Genomic DNA, 22,303 nt, shown 5'->3' on the forward strand with positions numbered 1-22,303 from the left:
CCAGCTGGACAATAGCTCTTGAGCTGCCAGTGGTGGATGGGCTGTACTCAAGAATCTTCACTGCAGATGGAAACTATCCTTCTTCTGTTCATCCAAGGATATGGCAGGATGCTCTTTTTGTCCCCTGGTCCCCCCAACATGTGATTAAGAGAGTTCTGGGGGCTCTGGAGACACCCAGGCACTATGGTCAGGGCAGTTAGCTCATGAGGTTGGTGCCTTGTCAGTGGGCCATACTTTGAAATTTGTGCTGCCCAGTGTGACAGAATTGGACTAAGTTATGGTTTTCCTACACGTGACTCTTGGGTCCCTGCTGTTTCAATCTATAGTTGGTGCTGGAGTTGGAGGTATATGCCCAAGAGATTTGAATCTTTAGACTGTCCATGTGCCAGCTGGGCCCTGAGCATCAATAGAGTTGCAACACCTACTCTCCAGTTCATTGGACTCACCAGGACAACTAACAAGGATGGATGGACAACCAGCATACAAAGGAACCAGGAGGGTCTACAACTGCAAACAAGAGAGTCCCATTCACCGGATGTATGAGGCTGAAGCCCCCTCTCAATTAGAGGTGGAGTGGGCATCACCATCCCATAATCCTCAAGCTTGAGGAATGAGCTATGCCTGAGAGTGGACTTACTGGTATTCTGCTACATACTTATTGTGATTCTAGTAATGGAAGAACTTATATCATTGATGTGGAGGCAGTGGCCACTGGAGGTTATGAGATCAGAGAGAGGGATAGCAGGTGTACAAAGGGGGCATTTTCAGAACTTGGGATTTGTCCTAAATGACATTGCAATGACAAATACAGGCCATTGTGCATCTTGCCATAACCTACAGAATTGTATGGGAGTGTAAACTACAATGTGAACTAAAATCCATGCTTAGTGACAGTACTTCAAAATGTGTTCATCAATTGCAATGAATGTCCCACACTAATGAATGATATTTTTAAAGAGGGTAAATGTAGGTGATGTGGGGAGCAGGGCACAAGGGAGTCCACTAGGTTTTTTATGTAACATATATATACTCTAGTATCTTTTAAAAAAAATAAAAAGTTACCAAAAATAAAAGATAGCTCTGACTGATTGATTACTAACTGCACTGTAGGGCGAGCTGACTCTTAGAGCACTTTCCTTGCTGCCATCTTGCCCCTCCCTTGTCAGATGCCTTTTCTGGGTCAATCAAAATGATCATATGGTTTTTCTCCTTTGATTTGTTATTGTGGTATATTACATTAGTTGATTTGCTTACGTTGAACCAACCACGCATACCTGGGATAAACCCACTTGAATATGGTGTATAATTCCTTTGATGTGCTGTTGGAATCTATTTGAAAGTATTTTATTGAGGATTTTTGCATTTATATTCATTAGAGAGATTGGTCTATTGGTTTTATTTTATTCTAGTATCTTTATCTGCTATAGAATTAGGGTGATGTTGGCTTCATAGAATGAGTTAGGTAGTGTTCTCTTCAATTATTTGGAATAGTGTGAGCAGGACTGGTTTTAATTCCTCTTGGAATGACTGGTAGAATTCATTTGTGAATCATTCTAGTCCTGAGCTTTTCTTTTTTGGGAGATTGTTTTTCCTTAAAAATTCTTATTAAAACATATTCATAAACCATACGGTTCATCTAAAGTATATAATCAGTGGCATTTGGTATAATCACAGAGTTGTGCATTCATCACTTCAGTCAATATTAGAGCATTTTCATTTACTCACCAAAAAAGGAAACAACATAAAGCAAAAACAGATGCACAAAAAACCTACCCCTTTGTAGCCACCTCTCAGTCTCTCTATCCTTCCCCTGCCATATAAAAATTGCTAATCTATTTCTGTCTTTGTAATTTATTTGCATTTATATTTTGCAGAGATGGAATTAAGCAATGTATATTACTTTTCCCCCAATATAAACACTAATTTTATTCCTAATAATCCCACTATTTAAAAAATTACTTCTTAAACTTTTTATAAAAATACCCCAAGTGTCATATCTGGAAATTGTTTTGTACCTAAATACTATCTTAGTTGCACTGAAACAGTCCAAAAATGCCATAGTACCTACAGATTTCATTTAAACAGTTTAAAAATAAAAACCTTTCTATTTATATTTCATGATAAATGATGCTACTGATACCTTCCCTTGGCAGAATTTTACTTTCATAATTTTTGGTTTTACAAATATGGAACACATATATCATATATATAACTAACAAGCCAGTCTAATGGCTTGCATTGGAGACCCAGGAGTTGCATTTTGCTAAACCCAAATTGAACAGAGTTGAATTTAGGTTCTTACAGAGAAAGACATGCTCTGGACATGTTGTTCTTGGTATTTCTTGAAGCATCAGATGAATTGTAAAGAGTTGAAAGTGCTTCTTATTACTCTTGATTTTGTAAAGTTCCTATAGAACAACAGTAGGCTTTTTTGTATTTGAAGATCAAGCTTTGGGGTTTGAAGCAACACAGACCAAGAATGAAAAAATAAAGTATTGCTACAGGATTCCAGAAAAGGCTGCAAGAATTAGAGTCCACTGTCTTCCAAAGCAAGTATCAATGACATTGGACAAGAGTCCTTTACTGGATAGTCTTAGATGATTTAATATTACTGGTTCAACTTGATTATTCCAAAGCAAGGTTTTCCTTCATCTGTATTCAAATCCAACAAAGAGAATCAGATGTCTGAGCCAGATAATCAGCATATTAAAATTACTCTCTCCCAGCTTCCTATTTTACACTGCTTCTTTACTATGCTATTTCAGCTCTGCGTGGCTGCTTTGAGAACAGTTAAAGATCATAAAAATCTCAGTGGTAAATAAAAAATATGAACACTTCATGAATTTGCATGTCATGCTTATTTAGGGGCCATGCTAATCTTCTCTGCATCACTCCAGTTTTAGTGTAAGTGCTGCCAAAGTGAGCACTGTATTACATATTGCATAATTTCTTTTGACTTTTTTTTTCTTTCTAACATTTATTTCTCTCCACCCCCTTGTTGTTTTCACTTGCTGTGCTTGTTTCTCTTCCTTGTTTCTTTAGGAGGTACCGGGAGCCGAACCTGGGACCTCTGATGTGGGAGGGAGGTACCTATTCATTTGCACCACTCCCACTTCCTGCTTTTGTCATGTCTCTCATGATTTTCCTCCCTGTGTGTCTTGTCATCTTGTTGCATCAGCTCGCCACACTTGTCCATCACGTCAGCTCGCTCTCTACTTTTAGGAGGCACTGGAAAGCTCTGCTCCCTACTTTGTTGGGTCTCTCATTATGTTTTTTCTTGATCTCTTACTGTGTCAGCTTCCAGTGCCTACCTATTGAGCCAGCTCGCTGTCTTCTTTGGAAGGCACTGGGATCTGAACCAGTGACCTCCCATGTGGTAGGTGGGAGCAAGTTGCCTGAGCCACATCCACTTCCCATGTTGGCTTTTATAAAGGGTATTTATTTGGGGTTAAATCTTACAGTCAGGGGCCATAAAGAGTAAGTTACTTCCCTCACCAGAGTCTGTTGCCACGTGTTGGAGCAAGATGGCTCTGGTCTCTGCTAGGGTTCAGCCTTCCTCTTCCTCCTTAGGATCCATGGTCCCAGCTTCTTTTGATCTCAGCTACAGGCTGGCATAAGGTCATCTCACTCCCCAGGTCTTGTTTCTTTCTGGGCTTTCATAGCTGTTCAGAGCTCTGGTCTCTTCAGCTGCAAACTACCAGATGAACTATTCGGCTCTCTCCCCAGGCTCCAGCATCCAAAACAAAACTCTCTGTGTTCTCCTTCTCTGTGTATTTACTTCCCTGTCTTTGATTGAGCATCCCTTTGTATAGTTAAGAAAGCAGCTGGGGGTGGGATATCAAACTGAGTCACCCTAATGAAGTCAAAAAAAAAAAAAAAAAAAAGCCCCAATCTTGATTCAATAAAGTATAAAGGGAAACCTCTGAATCTAATACAATCCTATATGCCCAGAGCAGACCAGTTTACAAACACAATCCATATCTATTTCTGTAGTACATAAATAATATCAAACTGCTACAACATCCTGTACAGTTTTTGATTCAAAGAAAAACCATCACAATCTAGTGAAGAAAATGCCAAATTTATTTCTCTCTTGATTAGCATCCTAATCCTTGTCCTACCAACATGGATTTGTGTGAACTGTCACATGACTCCTCGTGGAGCCATTCCTGTGGTTTCCAGCTCTGGAGCCCTGGATTCCTGAATCCTGTCAGCATTGCATTGGAACTTCTAGACCCTGGGCAGGTAGGTTTGTACCTGAGAAGTGACTGATAATTTCCTCATGGTGACACACTTTGTTTTTTTTCCCCTGTAAACTCTAGACTTTTGTTTTTTCCACTCCCCCCTTGCCATTTGCACTTGCTGTCTGCTCCGTGTCCATTTGCTGTGCATTTTCCTGTGTGTACTTCTTCCCCTTTATTTCATCATCTTGCTGTGCCAGCTGCCTTTGGTGTGGGCCATCAGCTTTCTGTGGCATGGGCCAGTTTGCCTTCACCAGGAGGCCACTGGAATCGAACATGGGGCCTCCCGTATGGTATATGAGGACTCAATCACTTGAGCCACATCCTTTTCCCTAGACTATTTTTTATGAAGTTAAGTAGAGAGATAAACACAGAAGGCTGTTCCATTTAACTTCCCCAAACTCATATTCCACTTCCTTTAACCCACAGTGCCAGAAATCTTACAAGAAATAAGCAAGCTTTCCAGAAGGCCTTTTCTTTCTCTGTCTCCTTAGCAGTAATATCTGGTGAATTACTAAAAAGAATTAAGTTGCTATTAACATAAATTTTCATTGTCCAAAGAAACTCATCTTTTAAGAAGCTCACATGTGCCAGTAGAATCTGCCACTACTCTTGACATGACAGCAGAGTGCAAATGACTCTAATTCTATAAAAGACTACAATGGAAGCTTCAGATATGTTTTCTGTTGTTAAGTCCCTGTGCCCATTAGGGGAAAACCTGGAGACACCAACAAGGCAGAGCCTGCCATTTCAGATGGTTCTGAATGGTTGTCATCTTGTCATTCTGTTTTTAAATTACTTTATTTCTTAAACTTAAGAAATGATCAAAACAAAATGATTTGCCATTCATTAACCCTGTCTTTTTATTTTATTTTTATTCTCTGTCTTGTGTGGTAATTTATTATTATTATTATTTTAAAGATTTATTTTTTATTTCTCTCTCCTTCCCTTCCCCTCCCCCAGTTGTTTGCTCTCTGTGTCCATTTGCTGTGTGTTCTTCTTTGCTGCTTGTATTCTTGTCTGCAGCACCGGGATTCGGTGTCTCTTTTTGTTGCGTCATCTTGCTGCATCTACTCTCTGTGTGTGCAGCGCCACTCCTGCACAGGCTGCGCCTTTTTCATGCTGGGCTGCTCTCCTTGAGGGAGAGTATATTTTATTTTGTTTTATTTTTATTTATTTTTGTTTGCTTGGAGGGACTGGGGATTAGAACCCAGACCTTGTACATAGGAACCCGGGACCTTGTACATAGGACATTGTACATAGGACCTTGTTTATGCTCAACTACTGAGCTATATGTTCTCCTGTATGAATTTATTTTTATATCAGAGTTACATGTTAGTTAAGAAGATACCAATTACAGTAACAATAAATCTGCTTTAGTCAGTTGTTACACTCTTTCCTTATTTTTGTTCTTTCCTCAGTCTTTTGCTGTCCATTGTGACTATTTCAGTCTGAGAAGAGATGTAGATGTTATGGGGCAGAGGAACTGTTTTGCAGTTGAAGATACTCCTTCCTTTTGGGCTATGGCTGGTCCATCATCATTGTGTTCACTGTCCATTGTAGGCTGGAAGAAGTGGAGAGTAGGGACTGGCCATGTATCTGCTGGCTTTCAGACTCTGCCAGCAGAGGAACAGTACAAAAGACTTTAAGTCTCTGAGAAATATTCTAAACAATTAAAATGAAAGTTATAGTTTCATAAAAGGAGAACTATCATAGTTAGGGGATTTATAGATGAGGATAACTATGTTCTTTTGGGGAAATACCTTTTCATATATCCCCAGGTAGAACGTGCTGAGGGTGTGCTGGTTTCATGAGGCCCTGTGGTCTGCCTATGCTGTCCAGATGTTCCTAGGGCCCTCAGGAGCAGGTTTTATTTTAATATATATTTTTTTATTTTTAAAAGATACATATAGATACACATAGATAACAGAAATCGTTACATTAAAAAAAATAGGAGATTCCCATATGCCTCATTCCTCACATCCCCCATTTTCCCCACATCAACAATTTCTTTCATTGCTGTGGTACATTCATTGCATTTGATGAATACAATTTGGAGCACTGCTACACAGTGTGGATTATAGTTTACATTGTAGTTTGCAATCTCTCTCAGTCTATTCAGTGGGTTATGGCAGGACATATAATGCCTTACATCTGTCCCTGCAATATCATTCAGGACAACTTCAAGTCTCCAAAATGTCCCCATATCACACCTCTTTTTCTCTCTCCCTGCCTTCAGCAACTCCACTGGCCACTGTCTCCACATGAATGATATAATTTATTCCACTGGTAGAGTCACAATAATTCTATAGTTGAATACCAGTAAGTGCACTGTAGTCCATATTTTATTCCCCCATCTTGAGGACCCTGGGATGGCAATGCCTACTCCACCTCTCAATTGAGAGGGGCCTTTGAACCCACATGACTGGTGGATGGGATTTTCCTGCAAGACAAGGTCTTTTTCCAGTTGCATCACTACCCAGTGCTTGGTGGTTGTATTAGTCAGCCAAAGGGGTGCTGATGCCAAATACCAGAAATTGGTTGGTTTTAATAAAGGGTATTTATTTCTGGTAGGAGCCTACAGATACCAGACCATAAAGCATGAGTAACTTCCCCCTCCAAAGTCTATTTCCACTTGTTGGGGCAAGATGGTTGCTGACAGCTGTGAGGGCTCAGGCTTTCTGGATTCCTCCCTTAGAAGGTCTTGCTTCTCTCTGGGCTCATGATCCTTTCTTCCTGGGGCTAGCTTCTCTTTCCTCTGTGAGCTTACTTCCTGGGGCTCCAGCTTAAGTTTTCAGCATCAAACTCCAACATCAAAAATTCAACATCAGAATCCCTCAACTCTGTTCTTTGCTATGGCTTTTACTGTGAATCCCCACCCACCAAGGGGTGGGACTCAATGCTTAATCATAACTCAGTCATGCCCAGGTACAGATCAGATTACAAACATAATCCAATATCTGTTTTTGGAATTCATAACCATATCAAACTGCTACAGAGTAATCCCTTGCTGCCAGGTATGCTCATCCTTGGGAATCATGTTCCATGCTGGGGGATGGTAATGTATATATATGCTGAGTTCAGCTCAGAGAGTGGCCACATTTGAGCAACAGATAGGCTCTCAGGAGGTAACTCTTAGACACCTTGCAACACTAAGTGAAGTTGAAATTTCAAGCACAACAGGCTCATAAGCATAGTCATCAGTATCAGAAGTCCATCACTGGGACATCCTTCTTCACTGGTCACTGCCCTTGCACTTTGGGGATTGCTACTGTTCCATTGGGGAATGTGGCAGAGCTCCCCAGGATGGTAACCTAGTACCCCCTCCCTGCAGGCCATCTCTAGAGAGCCTTTCAGTTCCAGGTCTACACACATGTGCTACTGGCATGGGCAGCTTACAGCCCACAAGGCCATAGGGCCCTGTTTCCCCTCACTGCCAAAAGGACTGTGACTCACACATAGGGGATCTCACTTCTGCCTCTCCATCACACTATCTCAGCTGAGACTACCAATTACTGGGCCCTTTGGGGTACACTTGGCCTTCTCTAAGAGCTCTCTCTCCTTGGGCACCTGTGATCCCCTTTGAAGAGCCCCTTCCCCACAGGTACTAGGTGCTGGTTGTCTCTCTGCACACTCTAGCCCCCATGTCTGAACATCTTCCTCTGCCTCCCCTTTGACTTGTCCCCACAAGGTGGATGGTGGAACAAGACACTCTAGGCAGGGCTCTGTACCTCTACAGAAGCTTTAATCAAGGAAGAACTGAAAGAAACATCTTTTTCAAAACCCTGGAAAATTGTGAAGGGTTACAATGAGCACCCAACTGAGAAAAATGTAAAACTGGTAGGGTTTCATGGCATCCTTGCTGGCCCTTCCCTCATCCCCTAACCAGCTCTGCAAGGAGCCAGCCCATATTTCTAATCAGGGCTCTGGTTCCAGTTCTGGAGGCAAGAGCATGACCTCTGTGCATATCCTAGGGTGCATGCGTGTCCATTCCATTGTGCCTGGAGACAGCATGAAGGGTGAACCTGGACACTCATTGTAGGCTTACCATCCCAGATATTGTCCTGTACGTAGAGGTGACTCACAGAGCACCCCCATAGAACACTATAGGAGAAGAGTCTGTTTGCAGTCACCTGGTGCAAAGGACTACAGATCATGGGACATACGGTGTAGCACCTGAGACCATGAGGAAACACTTGTTTCCTAGCAGAATGAGGATATTCATCTCCATGTAAATGGAAAAATTCCTAGGGTTGCATTTGTATGCCCAGGATAAGAGACAGCTGCAGAAAAGCCTGGGGAGGACTGTACACTTTTGCTTTAGGCTATTCTTTATACTCAGAACAGTCAGGCTCTGAAGAACAGCACTCACACACGCCAATCTGGAAAGACTGGAAAAGTTTTTTTTTTGGTTGTTGTTGTTTTTGTTAACTCTTGGTGATCGAGAAAATCTCTGTCATCACACTACCTGAACACAAATATAAGGAATAGATGCTTTAGTCTCTAGATTCCAGAGTTAGCACCTTAAAATATAAAATTGCCAGATTGCAACAAAAAGATTGCAAAACATAAACAGGAAGTGATAGCTTGTGCAAAGGACCAGGATAAAAAAATTAGAAATCACCGATGAGGAAACCAGCTCTTGGAAATACCAGTCACAACCTTTTTGAAAATAGTCCTAAATATGCTCCAAGAGCTAAATGAAATCAGAAAAAACTAGATGAATAGCACACTGGAGCTCACAGAAAAAAGTCAGACACATTGAAGATAAATGTAAATGATTAAGTTTGAGAAGCAGAAAGATAAAAGAATGAAGAAAAGTGAACAGAGCCCAAGAGTCTTCTTGAACACCATTAAGAGACCCAATATACTCATCGTGGGGACCCTTCTCGAAGAAAGAGAAAGGGGTAGAGACAATATTTGAAGAAATAGTGGGACTTCTAAGAAGATTGTAGATTAGAAACACGGAACTCTCTTCTCTGCCATTAAAACAGCTAGGGGACAGGTTAAAACAGGCTGGAAAAATATCTAGGGTTTAGGATACGAGGCAAGGGTTCAACACTGCTTGGAAGAGAGAGGGACAAAGGACGACAATCGCGATGATGGCAAAACTGAGTTGAAACCAGCAGCTGCTACTGCCAGCACCCTTCCCCACACTAAAGACACTCTAGAATTCCTAGGCCTCTGAGCCGGCTACAAAGGGGGCTCCAGTGATCCATTGCCCCAGAAAAGGGAAGACAGAGGGACACATCCAAAGGCTGACTCAGTTTCTGATCTACAGACTGGGTCTGTTGTGTCCCACCAGCCCTTCCAGGCTAGATGGGAACATGCCGTTGTCTGCCCTGGGAGACAGCACAGGACTGGAGTGATCCTACCCTGGCAATCTCCTCTCTTCTAGCCAGGACTGATTGTTGAGGACGCACCTCCCCAGGAAAGGGGAGAGAGAGGGACACAGCCTAAGGCTGACTCAGCTTCTGACCACACACTTGGTCAGCTTTGTCCCATGAGCCCTTCCAGGCTGGGTGGTCCATGCCATTGTCTGCCTTAGGAGCAGGAGTGGGCTAAAGAGATACGACTCTCCCAATCTCCTTCTCTACCAACCAGGACTGATTGTTGAGGATGCAGAGGGGAGTGGAATTATTTCCTACCTGGGGAAAGGGAGGGGGCTAACAGTGAAGGCTGAAGGACTGTCTCTGAGAAGGTGTGAATTTCAAGTCTCTTAGCCTCCAGGCAGAAACTTCTAACAGGACAATCCTGTCAGTGTTGCAGCTGACATAGTCCCAGAAGGTCCTGATCTGAGAGGACTGCTAAAGTATGCCATCTCCTGGAAGAGCAAGGAAGTGGACATAAAAATCTAGGAAGCAGGTCTGCATCCCATTCCTGGGTCAAGAGCCCAGTTTTGAGCAGCTAATAGGGACAATCCTAACGATCCAGGTTGAACCAAGAATCAAAGAGCAGCAGTAACACACAGCCTCCCACCACGAAACCCCTCAAAAGAGAAAGAAACTGAGCATCTGACTAAACTACCATCCTAATCAGAAGCCTAGACATCAGTAAAAAAACTATGAGCCACACTAAGAAAAGGGAAGACACGGCCTATCAAAAAGAATACATTCAAAGTACCAAAAAAGATGCATGATTTGAGTGAACTAATTAACAACAGCATGGAAATTTGCAAAACCACATTAATGAATTGAAAGACAACATGGCTAAAGAGATAAATTGCATCAAGACAACACTGAGGGGAAATGGACTTGGCCCAGTGGTTAGGGTGTCTGTCTACCACATGGGAGGTCTGCAGTTCAAACCCCGGGCCTCCTTGACCCATGTGGAGCTGGCCCATGCGTGGTGCTGATGTGCACAAGGAGTGCCCTGCCACACAGTGTCCTGCCCGCGTAGGGGAGCCCCACGCACATGGAGTGCACCCATAAGGAGAGCCGCCCAGCGCGAAAGAAAGTGCAGCCTGCCCAGGAATGGCACTGCCCACACTTCCCGTGCTGCTGACGACAACAGAAGCAGACAAAGAAACAAGACGCAGCCAGTAGACACAGAGAACAGACAACTGGGGGAGGGGGGGAATTAAAAAAAAAAAGACATTGAGGGAGCACAAGGAAAAATTTGAAATCTTGAATAGAGAAGACACGGAACTCATGGGAATGAAAGACACAATAGGTGAGATTTTAAAAAAACACATTGAGGCATGTAACAGCAGACTTGAAGTGATAGAAGAAAGAATAAGTGATACTGAAGACAGAACAATTGAAACTGAAGAGAACAAAAAATGGAAAAATTGAGCAGGGGCTCAGGGACTTGAATGACAACTTGAATTGCAATAACATACATGTCACGTGAGTTCCAGAAGAGGAAGAGAAGAAAAAAGGGGTGGAAAGGGTATTTGTGGAAATAATGACTGAAAATTTTCCCACTCTCACAAAGGAAATGTACTTACATTTCCAAAAAGCACACCATACCGCAATCAGAATAAATCCGAATAGACCTATTCCAAGACACACACTACCCAGAATGTCCAATGTCAAAGATAAAGAGAAAATTCTGAAGAGCAGCAAGGGAGAAACAAACCATCACATAGAAAGGATGTCCAGTGTGACTTAGCATGGATTTCTCATCAGAAACAGAGGAGATGAGAAGACAGTTGTATGTTATAATTAGGATACTGGAAGAGAAAAACTGCCAGCCAAGAATTCTCTATCCAGCAAAATTGTCCATCAAATATCAAGATGAGTATAAATACAAACAAACATAAACTGAGAGAGTTCATTAAAAACAACCCACCTTTGCAGGAAATGCTAAAGGAAGCCTTAGAACCTGAAAGAAAATCAAAGGAGAGAGAGGCCTGGAAAAGAGTATAGATGAAAGGGTAGCAGAAAGAATAACTGAAAGTGTAAAAAGACAGGCAAAACTAAGGTATTACATGAAAGCCAAAGAAGAAAATGGAGGAAGTAAATACTATATTTACAGTAATATCTTTGAATGTGAATGTATTAAACTCCCCAATCAAATGATATATGCTGACCAAATGGATAAAAAAAAAACATGAGCTATCCATATGCTGCTTACAGAAGACTCATCTTAGACCCAGGGATAAAAAAACAGCTGAAAGTGAAAGGTTGGAAAAAGATTCCCATGAAAATAGTAACTGAAAATGAGCAAGAATAGCTATACTAATATTGGACAAAACAGACTTTAAATGCAAAAAACTTATGAGATACAGAAGGTTATTCTATATTAATAGAAGGGACAATCCACCATGAAGATATAGCAGTCATAAATACCTATGAAACTAAACGTGGTGCCCCAAAATACATGAGACAAACTGTGGCAAAACTGAAGGGAAAAATAGATATCTCTACAATAATGGTTGGAGATTTCAAAACAGTTAGAATTTGAACAACTAGATGGAAAATCAGCAAGGAAGCAGAGAGCTTGAATAATATGATAAATGAGTTAGACTTAAAAGACATATACAGAATGTTGCACACAAACTCAGCGGGTTATACATTCTTCTCAAGTGCCCATCTTCTCCAGGATAGACCACATGTTGGGTCACAGTGTAGCTCTCAATAAATATAAAAAGATTAAAATTCTACAAGGCACCTTCTCAGATCATAATGGAATAAAACTGGAAATCAATAACAGGGAAAAAGTAAAGTAGCAAATGTATGGAGCCTGAACAACTCACTTCTAAATAATCAGTGTGTCAAAGAAGAAATTGAAAGTGAAATCAATAAATATATTGAAACAAATGAAAATGAGAACACAACTTATCAAAACTTAAGGGATACAGCGAAGGCAGTCTTGAGATAGAAATTTATAGCCCCAAAGATTCATTTAAAGTGGAAGAAAGCTAAACTCAAAAAATTAATGGAATGTCTAGAGAAACTAGAAAAGGAAAAGCAAACCAATCCCAAAGAAAGCAGAACGAATGATATAATAAAGATTAGAGCAGAAATAAATGAAATTGAGGAGAAAAAAATAGAGAAAATCAATAAAACCAAAAGCTGATTCTTTAAGAAGATCAATAAAATTGACAACCCCCTAGCTAGACTAACCAAGAAAAAAAGAGAGAAAATGCAAATAAATACAACCAGAAAGGAAAGGGGGAAGTTATGGCCCCACAGAAATAAAAAGGATATGAGGATATTATGAGAAACTGGTGATACCAACAAACTAGACAACCTAGGTGAAATGGACAAATTCCTAGAAATGCACAACTTGTAACAACACTGATGTTACAAGAAATATAAGAACTTAACAAACCAATTCCATTGAAAGAGATTTAGTCTGTCATAAAAAATCTCTCTAAAAAGATATGTTTAGGAGCAGAAGAATTCACAGGTGGATTCTACTAAGTGTTCTGAGAAGAATTAACACCCATCATGTTTAGACACTTCCAAAAAATTGAAACTGAGGGAAAATTACCCAAACCACTTCATGAAGCCATGGTCACTCTGATACCAAAGCCAGATAAAGACCCTATCAGAAAATTACACACCAATCACTTTAATGAACATGGGTGAAAAAATTCTCAAAAAAATACTTGCAAATTGAATCCAACAGCACACGAAAAGACTTACACATCACCACCAAGTGTGATTTATTCATGGTATGCAAGGCTGGTTGAACATTTTAAAAAATCAGTGCATTCACTTTAACAAAAAGAAGGAAAAACCACATGATTGCAATTGATGCAGAAAAGGCATTCTGTGAAATCCAGCATCCTTTCTTGATGAAAACACTCTGAAAGGTAGGAATAGGAAAAAATTTCTCCATATGATAAAAGGCATATTTGAAAAAACCCACAGCCAACATGGTACTCAATGGGGAAAGGTGGAAAGCTTTCCCTCTAATAGGTAAGTTCAGACAAGTGGCAGGATATGATATCGCCACACAAAAATCAATAATATTTTTATACATTAATACTGAACAATTGGAGGTGGAATTCAGGGGAAGAATTCCATTAACAATAGCAACAAAAAGGCTCAAATACCTAGGAATCAGTTTCACCAAAGATGTACAGGATCTGTATTTAGAAAACTACAAAACAATGCTGAAAGCAATCAAAGAAGATCTAAAGAAATGGAAAGACATTCCATGCTCATGGATTGGAAGGCTAAATATTGTGCAGATATCAACCCTACTCCAACTGATTTCATAGATTAAATGCAATACCAACCAAAAGTCCAACAGCCTAATTTACAGACATAGAACTGACAATTGCCAAACTCTTCGGGAAGGAATACTGCACCGTAGTAGCCAAAAGCATTCTAAGAAAAAAAAAAGAGTGATGTGGAGGAATTTCACTGCCTGACCTTGAAAGAAAGCTACAGTGCTCAGAACAGCATGGTACTAGTGTAAAAACAGACAATGGATTTTGGAGAACAAAGCAGGGGTTTCATTTATCATTAAGAAACATTTCCTGGAGCCAAAGAAGTACCTAGGTGTTCCAGTGATGATAACAGATGCTGAAAGGTCAGTCCTGTCTCTGTGTGGAAGTTATGGCCCCATCAAAGTGAAAGCTGAATCCATGGAAGATTCTGGAATTTCCCTAGAAATGGAAGCGTGACAGTAAAGGAAGAATCAGAAGATCCTGATCGCTCTCAAATACATCGTTCTTCAGAAGGCAATGAAGGAACAGAAAGAGAAGTGCCAGCTGAAGATTCTACTCAGCTGGTCACTTCAGAAACCAGTGAGGAACCAACTTCCAGGAAGATGGCTGACCAGAAAGATACTGGCTTCTCTTCTATCCCAGAAAAAAAGCTAGAGGACAGTCAGTAAAGGCCTGGGAAAAAATGTTGTAGGGTTTAGGACAACACAGGAAGGCTGGATACCACCCTGAAGAAAAAGGGGCAAAGGAAAAGAATCATGATAGCAAAACTGAGTTAAAAGCTTCAGTTGCAACTGGTGGCATGTTCCACCACCCTGTAGACACTTTGAATTCTCAGGCCCCGGGGCTGGTGGCTACCGCAAAGTGGGACTCAGGGATCCACCTCTCTAGGAAAGGAGAGGGAGAGGGACACAGTGTAAGACTGGCTCAGCATTTTTTTGTTAAGGTATGGGAACTGGAGATTGAACCTGGAACCTCATGTATGGAAAGTAAGTGCTCAACCACTGAGCCATGTTGGCTTCCCTGACTCAGGTTTTGGTTTTTCTTTTTTATTAAATCTTTTTTTTTTTTGAAAGATACATAGATCACAAAAAATCTTGCAATAAAAAATATGAGGTTCCCACATATCCCACCCCCCACCCCCTGGTCCTCCCATGTCAACAACCTCTTTCACCATCGTGGCACATTCATTGCATTTGGTGAATACATTTTGGAGTACTGCTGCACAGCATGGATTATGGCTTACATTGTAGTTTACACTCTCCTCCAGTCTCTTCAGTGGGTTATGGCAGGATACATAATGTCCAGCATCTATCCCTGCAATATCATTTAGGACAACTCCAAGTCCCAAAAATGCCCCCACATCTCATCTCTTCTTCCCTCTCCTTGCCCTCAGCAACTACTGTGGCCACTTTCTCCAGATCAATACTCCAGTTTCCGCAGATTTGGTCTGCTTTATCCCAGGAGTCCTTCCGGGCTGGGTGGGACCACACCATTGTTTGCCTTGGGAGTGGACATGGGCTAGAGAGATCCAACCCTCTCAGTCTTCCTCTCTCCTGACTGAGCCTGGTTATTGAGGATGCGGAGGGGAAAGGAATTATTTCCTACCTGGGAAGAGAGGGGGCTGCCAGCCAAGTTTGCAGAACTACCTTTGAGCAAGTTTGAATTATGAGGCACTTAGTCTCCAGGGAGGATTCTCTATCACGTTGATCGAGTTCCCGTTGCAGCCAACACACAGGCAATCTCTGAGCTGAGAGGGCTGTTGAGGAGCGCCATCTTTGGCAGACCAAAGAAATTCACATAAGGTAATTGAAAGTAAATAAATACGTGAGGTTTTTGTGGCCTTTAAGAGTCCCTTCCCAAGGCTCTTGGAAGTGGGTCTGCAACCCAATACTGGCTCCAGTGCCCAGATTTGAGCAACTGACTGACAATCCTAAAGACTCAGAACAGGTTGAACCAAGAATCAAAGAATAGCAGTAACACACAACCTCCTGCCGCCAAATCCCCATGAAAGAGAGAAATTGAGCATTTGAGTAAACTCACCATCCTAACCAGATGTCTAGATATCAGCAGAAAATTACAAAGCATGGTATGAAAATTGAAGAAATGTCCCAAGCAAAGGGATATATCAAAGCCTCAGATGAGACACAGGATTTTTTTTTAGGATGCAGAAGTTTTTATTGGCCACCCACTCCCCAAAGGTACTCTGCTTCTTGCTGCCTCAATATATCAGAGATACACATGACCATTACATATTAATAAAAGGGACAATCCACCAGGAAGAAATAACAGCCATAAACATATATGTACCTATCAGGGATGTCCCAAAATACATCCGGTGAACTCTGGCAAAAATGGAGAGAGAAATAGACATCCCTATAATAAACCTTGTTGACTTCAACACCCGACTCACATCATTAGAACACCTAGAAAGAAGATCAACAAGGAAACAGAAAACCTGAACAATATGATAAACAAGCTAGACCCAACATATACACAAAATTGCACCCAAATTCAGCAGATTATGCATTCTTTCAAGTGTTCATGGGTCTTTCTACAGGATAGACTACACGTTAGTATGAGGCATTCCTCAACAAATACGAAAAGACTGAAATTATATAAAGCATCTTCACATGTTAGAATGGAATGAAACTCAAATATCTGACAAGAAAGAGGGAAATTTGCAAATGTTTGGGGCTGAACAAAAGACACACCTAAATAATCAGTGGGTCAGTGAAGAAGTTATAAGTGAAATTATGAAAAATATATTCAGATGAATGAAAACAAGAGCAGAACTTACCAAATCTTATGGGATACAGCATAGGCAAGTCTGAGTGGGTAATTTATAACACTATGGACCTATATTTAAAAAGAAAAAGAAAAAGCTGAAATCAAAGATCTAACCAAACAATGAGAAACTAGAAAAGAAGAGCAAACCATTCCCAATGCAAGCAGGAGGAAAAAAGTAATAAAAATTAGAGCAGAAATAAATGGTTCTGAAACAAGAAATGGGGAAAATCAATAAAACCAAAACCTGGTTTTTTGAAATCAATAAAATTGGCAAACCCCTAGGTGGACCAACAGAGAAAAAAAAAGAGAGAAGATGTAAATAAACAAAATCAGAAATGAAAGAGGGGAAGTTACAACTGGCCTCCCAGAAAGAAAAAGATTGTAAGAGGATATTATGAGAAATTATATGCCAATGAACTTGGCAAACTAGATGAAATGGACAAATTCCTAGAAATGCACAGACTACCTACAATGACATCACAAGAAATACAAGAAGATAACATACCAATCACATTTAAAGAGATTGACTCAGTCTTCAAAAATCTCCCAACAGGGAATCAGATGTGACTCAGGCAGTTGGGTGCCTGCCTACCACATAGGAGGTCCCAGGTTCAGTTTCTGGTGCTTCCTACAGAAGACAGGCAAGACAGTGAGTTGACATGATAGGCTGGCATAGCAAGCTCTCACCAGAAAATTCAACGAAGATACACAATGTGTAAACACATTGAGAGACCCAATAATTGGGAGCAGAGGTGTCCCAAGTGATTGGGTGCCTCCCTCCCACATGCACGATCCAGGGTTCCATTTCTGGTGCCTCCTAAAAAGAGACAAGTGCACAACAAACAGACACAGAGAGCAGACAATGAGCGCAAACAATGAGGCAGGGGTCATACCCCACTCTGCACACCCCTGCTCACCACTCTTCCATGGCTCCCAGTTCTCTCTCCTGTTTTTCATTCAGCCTTTGCATATACTCCTCCTTCATCCCGCCCCAGCTCTATCACTTGCTGAACTTCACAATCTTCAGTGTCAGCTCAGAGGTCATTTCTTCTAAAGCTTTCCTTGGCCCCTTCTCGGGGCTCCTGCTGTCCCCAGGCTCCTTCGACATCCTGGTCACTGGGCGGGTAGGGGCCAGAGGGGCCAGTGGGGGAGACAGGGCTAAAGGCATGGGGCCACAGGTATGACCTGAGGCTGGCTTAGCCGTATTTCTCTCTCTCTCAGGCAGGGAGGTTCGGGCTCATTCCCATGACCCTCACTCTGGACACTGGAGCAGCTTGGCTGGGTGGGGTAAGAGGCCGCCACCTGCTCCCCGTGGCTGTGGCTGTGGTGCCTGCATGCATAAGCACCCTGTGCTTGCAGGTGGCATCTTGGGGTGCAGGTTGGGTTGGGGAGCTAGACGTGGGTCTGCCCTGCCTCTCCCAAGGTCACCTTCCTCTGTGACCTCCTGGTGCTATATGTGGATGGAGAAGCCCATTTCTCCTGGAGGAACAAGTACAAGGAGGTAAGCTGCAGGCCAGCTGGGTGCTGAGGCCGCTGTGCCAGGCTGCTGTGCTCCCTGGGAGGACAGAGGCCAGAGCCTGATCTGCTGTCCTTATCTGTAGGCAAAGGCCCCGAGTGTGACAGCTCACCCCGTGTGGACCCAGGTGATTTTCTGAACCCCACAGCAGGCTGCCCAGAGGCCTTAGATGGGCCCAGCTCTGTTTCCACCCCCAGCCAGGTGGTGATACCAGGGGTCAGGACTCTGAGTCCTGGAGCTGTGCCTCCTGGGTCAGGGATCTGGTAGGGTGGGAGACCTCAGGGACAAAAGACCAGCACCCTCACACCCCCAGGAAGACTCTCTTTCCCTCCCCCCTGCCACCGTCCCACCCTCCCTACTCTAATCTTGGCAGGTGCTCCCTGATGTGGGAACCCAGAGCCATCTGTTTCCATACAGAGACTTGCTATGAAACCATGGAGACAGGAAAAGCCTGGGGCACCCACATCTCTGGTTGCTGGTGGCAGGCTATTCTCCCAGCCTCTGTCACCATCTCCCACAGGTGCCACCTCCATCACTGTCTCCTACAGGTGCCGCTCACTGGCTGTTGTGGACTCCACCTATAAACTCTCCTTCCCTGGGGTCTGTGCAGCCTGAGCCCAGGCAAGGTAGCAAGAGGCCTCCCAGGGCAGGTCTCATCCAGCTTTGGGGCTTGTCTGCAGAATGGAGGTGGGGAGTAGCACCTGCTCAGCTTAGGAGCATCAGCCCCTTCCCTGGGGGCCCATGCTAGGGACAGGAGGGCTGGGAGGGGAGGAGAGGGCAGAGGGGCTGTGTTGGTGGTCACTGAAGCACTTTGGGGACCTTTTATATGAGTTCTTGGTAACCCCCAGCCCAGCCCCACCCTGCCCACCAGGCTTCCTGGGAGCCCTGAGGACAGGCACCCAGTGCATCTGGAATTCACTGCTGCCCCAGGCCTTGCCTAGGAACCTGTCTGGGCAGCCGCCCCCCCATAGCCTGGGGCGCCTATATTTGGGAGGCCCAAGCCCCCCAGATGGAAGAATATCTGGATTGAATGGTACCATGAGATGTCAGAGAGGCAGACCTGCCCAAGCATGTCACAATCCCTTCGAAGGTGCTGGGCAAGAGTCCACATCACCACTGCTGTCCATGGCCCAATCCCAGAGGCCCTGGGACTTGGTGCTGTTGGCTGAGGGCCTGAGGGCCGGAGGCTCCCAGACCCACACCAGCCCAGGCTGCCCTGGTCAAAAGTGGCACAGGCACTGGCAGGCCACGGGAGGCCTCATGGCCTGATGGGCTGTTCCATGCAGTCAGGCTCTTGGGCAGGTGGCTGCATGGCCTGCACCATCTCCTCCAGGCTGCACTGGGCAACACCATATCGTGTGTGCACGCTAGCCTGCTCCCGTGGCTCCCGCAGGTTCTCCTTGCTGTGCCGGATGCCGTAGCCGAAGTACACAGTGAGTCCTGCGGTGGAGGGAGGGGTCTGAGAGGCAGGCCCAACCTGCCTGGCCTTCTTCCCACCACATGTTCAGCATCCCAACCTCCCCTGCCCCACCTCACCCCAACTCACCAATCAGCAGCCAGACGAAAAAGCACAGCCAGGGCAGATAGGTTAGATTCAGCATGAGGCAGATGTTGAGTAGGATACTCAAAGCTGGCGTCAGGGGCACCAGGGGTACCTGAGGGGACAACGGCTGAGCTGTGGGGAAGATCGGCTGGCTGAGGGCCTTGTTTTCCTCCTTGGGAGATTTGGGAGGCATGTGCCCACCCCCATGCAGAAAGAAAGGGGGTCAGACGCAGTGGTGTCCCCAGCCCTCCAAGTCCTCCTCCTTCATTCTGCAGTGGCAGAAGCTAGCCGTGGAGCCAGCTGGACTACAGGCAAGGGGTAGAGGGGGTGGGTTGGGGTGGTACCTGGAAGGTATCCTGTAGGTGCTCTTGCTGGTGGACCGCAAGGACAGTGAGACTGAGCAGAAAGGTGACCCCGCTGAGCAGGGCCAGCAGGATGTAGCTCCAGTGTGGGAGGTGCAGGACCGAGTCCCCAAAGATGAGCACACCATTCAGGGCAATGGCAGAGGCCACCAGGAGGCTGAGCGCCCAAGCCACTGCAGTTCCTTGGCTGCACTCCCCCAGGAAGCCCAAGTAGGGCCTCAGGGCTTGTCGCAACTGTCCGGGCTCGGGACCTGAGGCATGCTCATCGCTCACCAGCTGGAGGGGCACTGAGGAGTTGGCCTCAAGGTCCCGGCTGGCTGGGCCCAGGGACCTGGGTGGAGAGGCTTTCTGGAAGCGCAGCCTTATGGTGCTGGCGGCCACGAAGGTGTAGGTGAGCAGCGACCCAAAGAAGAAGATCTGCACCAGTGCATATAAGTCCAGCACCAGCGCCAGGAGGGCCATGAGGACCCCACACACCAGGGTGCTCATCACAGGGACCTGGGTCCTGGGGTGCACGTGGGCAAACACCTGGAAGAAGAGCCCGCCAGCCGCCATGGTGTAGACCAAGTGAGGCAGGAAGAAGAGGATGCTGTGCAGGGTCATGATGATGGCTGTGGCAGAGGAGCAAGAATGAGGGGCCCGTCAGCAAGGGTGTGTGAGCCTGGCTGAGTGTGGGTGCTCAGTTACCTCCCACCCAGTGTCAGTCACAGGTCCGTTGGAGAATTTGGGGAAGGTGGTGAGTAGGAGTGGGGGATTCTCTAATCATCAGAGCCCTCCTGGGACAGTTACACAGCAGGGGTCAACCCGGGAAGCCCAGGACATGGGGCTGCCTCTCTCCCCACCAACCCACCCAGTTCCCGCCCTCCAAGGTACTGCTTCCTCACCGCAGAAGGAGACCGCTGTCACGATGTGGCCGGCCCAGCTGTAGCCCCGCTGGTAGAAGGCGAAGGCAAGTGCCGAGACTGGGTCGAGGCTGTGCCAGGGAACCATGAGGGTAAGCACGGTGGAGACCAGGGTGTAGGCTGTGGCCACCAGGCCGAGAGAGATGGCAATGGCCATGGGCACGGCCTTCTGTGGGTTCTGGGCTTTCTTGCTAGAGGCGGTGATGATGCCGAAGCCCTGGAAGGCAAGGAAGCAGATGGCAGCACCAGCCATGATGCCTGAGAAGCCAAAGGGCGCAAAGCCGCCCTCCTTCATGCTCCAGTTTTCCAGACTGGCCAGGGAGAAGCCCATGACGGCAATAAAGAGGATGACGCAGAGTTTGATGACTGTGAAGGTGTGAATGAGCCAGGAGGAGATGCGGGCTCCGTAGGAGAGAAAGGCGGAGGCAAGAAGAATGATGCCAGAGGCCAGGAAGTCTGGGTACGGGGCCAGGAAGGGCACCTGCCAGGTGCTTATGTGGGTCCTAGTGAGGTAGCGAATTTGGTAATTGAACATGGAGTCCAAGTAGCCACTGCAGGCCTGAGCCATGGCGATGCCACCGATGAGGTATTCGAACAGCACATTCCAGCCAATGATGAAGGCCCACAGCTCACCCACGGACACGTATGTGAAGAGGTAGGCAGAGCCCGGACCGGGTACGCGGGCTCCAAACTCTGTATAGCACAGGGCCGCTAGCAGGGCGGCCACGGCGGCCACCATGTAGGACACAAGCACGGCTGGACCGGCCATCTGCCTTGCCACAATGCCCACCAGCACATAGAGGCCCACGCCCACCATGCCACCCACTCCCAGAAGGGTCAGGTCCAGTGTGGACAGGCCGCGACTTGGTGACGTCTCCGTGGTGGACTCCTCCAGGGGCTTCAGTCGGTTCAGCTTCCTGCAGAAGTGTGCCAGGCTGGCGGCGCTGGGCAGTCTCCAGGCCATGGTGGGCAGCAGAGAGGAGTGCAGGATCAGCCACCTGCCAGGGTCAGAGGGGAATGACAGGCTGCCAAGTGGATCAGGCAGTCTTTAGTCCCTTCTGGATTGCCCACCCACAGCCCAGTCCTGTCCTTGACCTGGGGATGCAGCACATGCACTTGCTGGAGGGCTGAGCTGGGGGAGGGCTCGGGGCTCACTGCAGGGGCTGCAGGGGGTCAGGGGAAGCACGGGGGTCCTGCCTGCCTGCCTCCTCTCCCCAGCGAATCTGTTGCAGCCGGAACTGAGAATTGAGCCGAGTGTCACTGAGGACGAGGTGGGAACATTCGCAGGGAGCATGAGGTGGGAAACCCTCCTTATCTGGGGTCT

The 22,303-nt window shown here is 45.2% G+C and overlaps 1 protein-coding gene and 1 non-coding gene across 2 annotated transcripts; both read right to left on the reverse strand.

Annotated features, from left to right (window-relative positions):
- Positions 1-2,820: 2,820 nt before the first annotated feature.
- LOC131274691 (U6 spliceosomal RNA) lies at positions 2,821-2,927 on the reverse strand. The gene has a single exon (XR_009181980.1). It is a non-coding gene; the product is annotated as a U6 spliceosomal RNA (small nuclear RNA).
- A 16,503-nt stretch (positions 2,928-19,430) lies between these two features.
- Positions 19,431-21,973, reverse strand: LOC131274460 (cationic amino acid transporter 4-like). The gene is made up of 4 exons (XM_058281016.2): positions 20,962-21,973; positions 20,060-20,688; positions 19,719-19,827; positions 19,431-19,612 (listed from the first exon to the last, which is right to left on the reverse strand). Exons 1-4 carry the CDS (start codon positions 21,941-21,943, stop codon positions 19,431-19,433), a joined length of 1,902 nt encoding a protein of 633 aa, XP_058136999.1. The 5' UTR covers positions 21,944-21,973.
- Positions 21,974-22,303: the final 330 nt, after the last annotated feature.

This window comes from Dasypus novemcinctus, chromosome 19 (genome assembly GCF_030445035.2).
Source record: "Dasypus novemcinctus isolate mDasNov1 chromosome 19, mDasNov1.1.hap2, whole genome shotgun sequence".
NCBI classification, from domain to species: domain Eukaryota; kingdom Metazoa; phylum Chordata; class Mammalia; order Cingulata; family Dasypodidae; genus Dasypus; species Dasypus novemcinctus.

Coding starts and splice junctions, on each gene's coding strand:
- LOC131274460 (XM_058281016.2), bottom strand. CDS start 21,943: ATGGCCTGGAGACTGCCCAGCGCCGCCAGCCTGGCACACTTCTGCAGG. Junction 19,828..20,059: donor ACCTACAGGATACCTTCCAG/GTACCACCCCAA, acceptor TTGTCCCCTCAG/GTACCCCTGGTGCCCCTGAC. Junction 19,613..19,718: donor TTTCGTCTGGCTGCTGATTG/GTGAGTTGGGGT, acceptor CCTCCACCGCAG/GACTCACTGTGTACTTCGGC.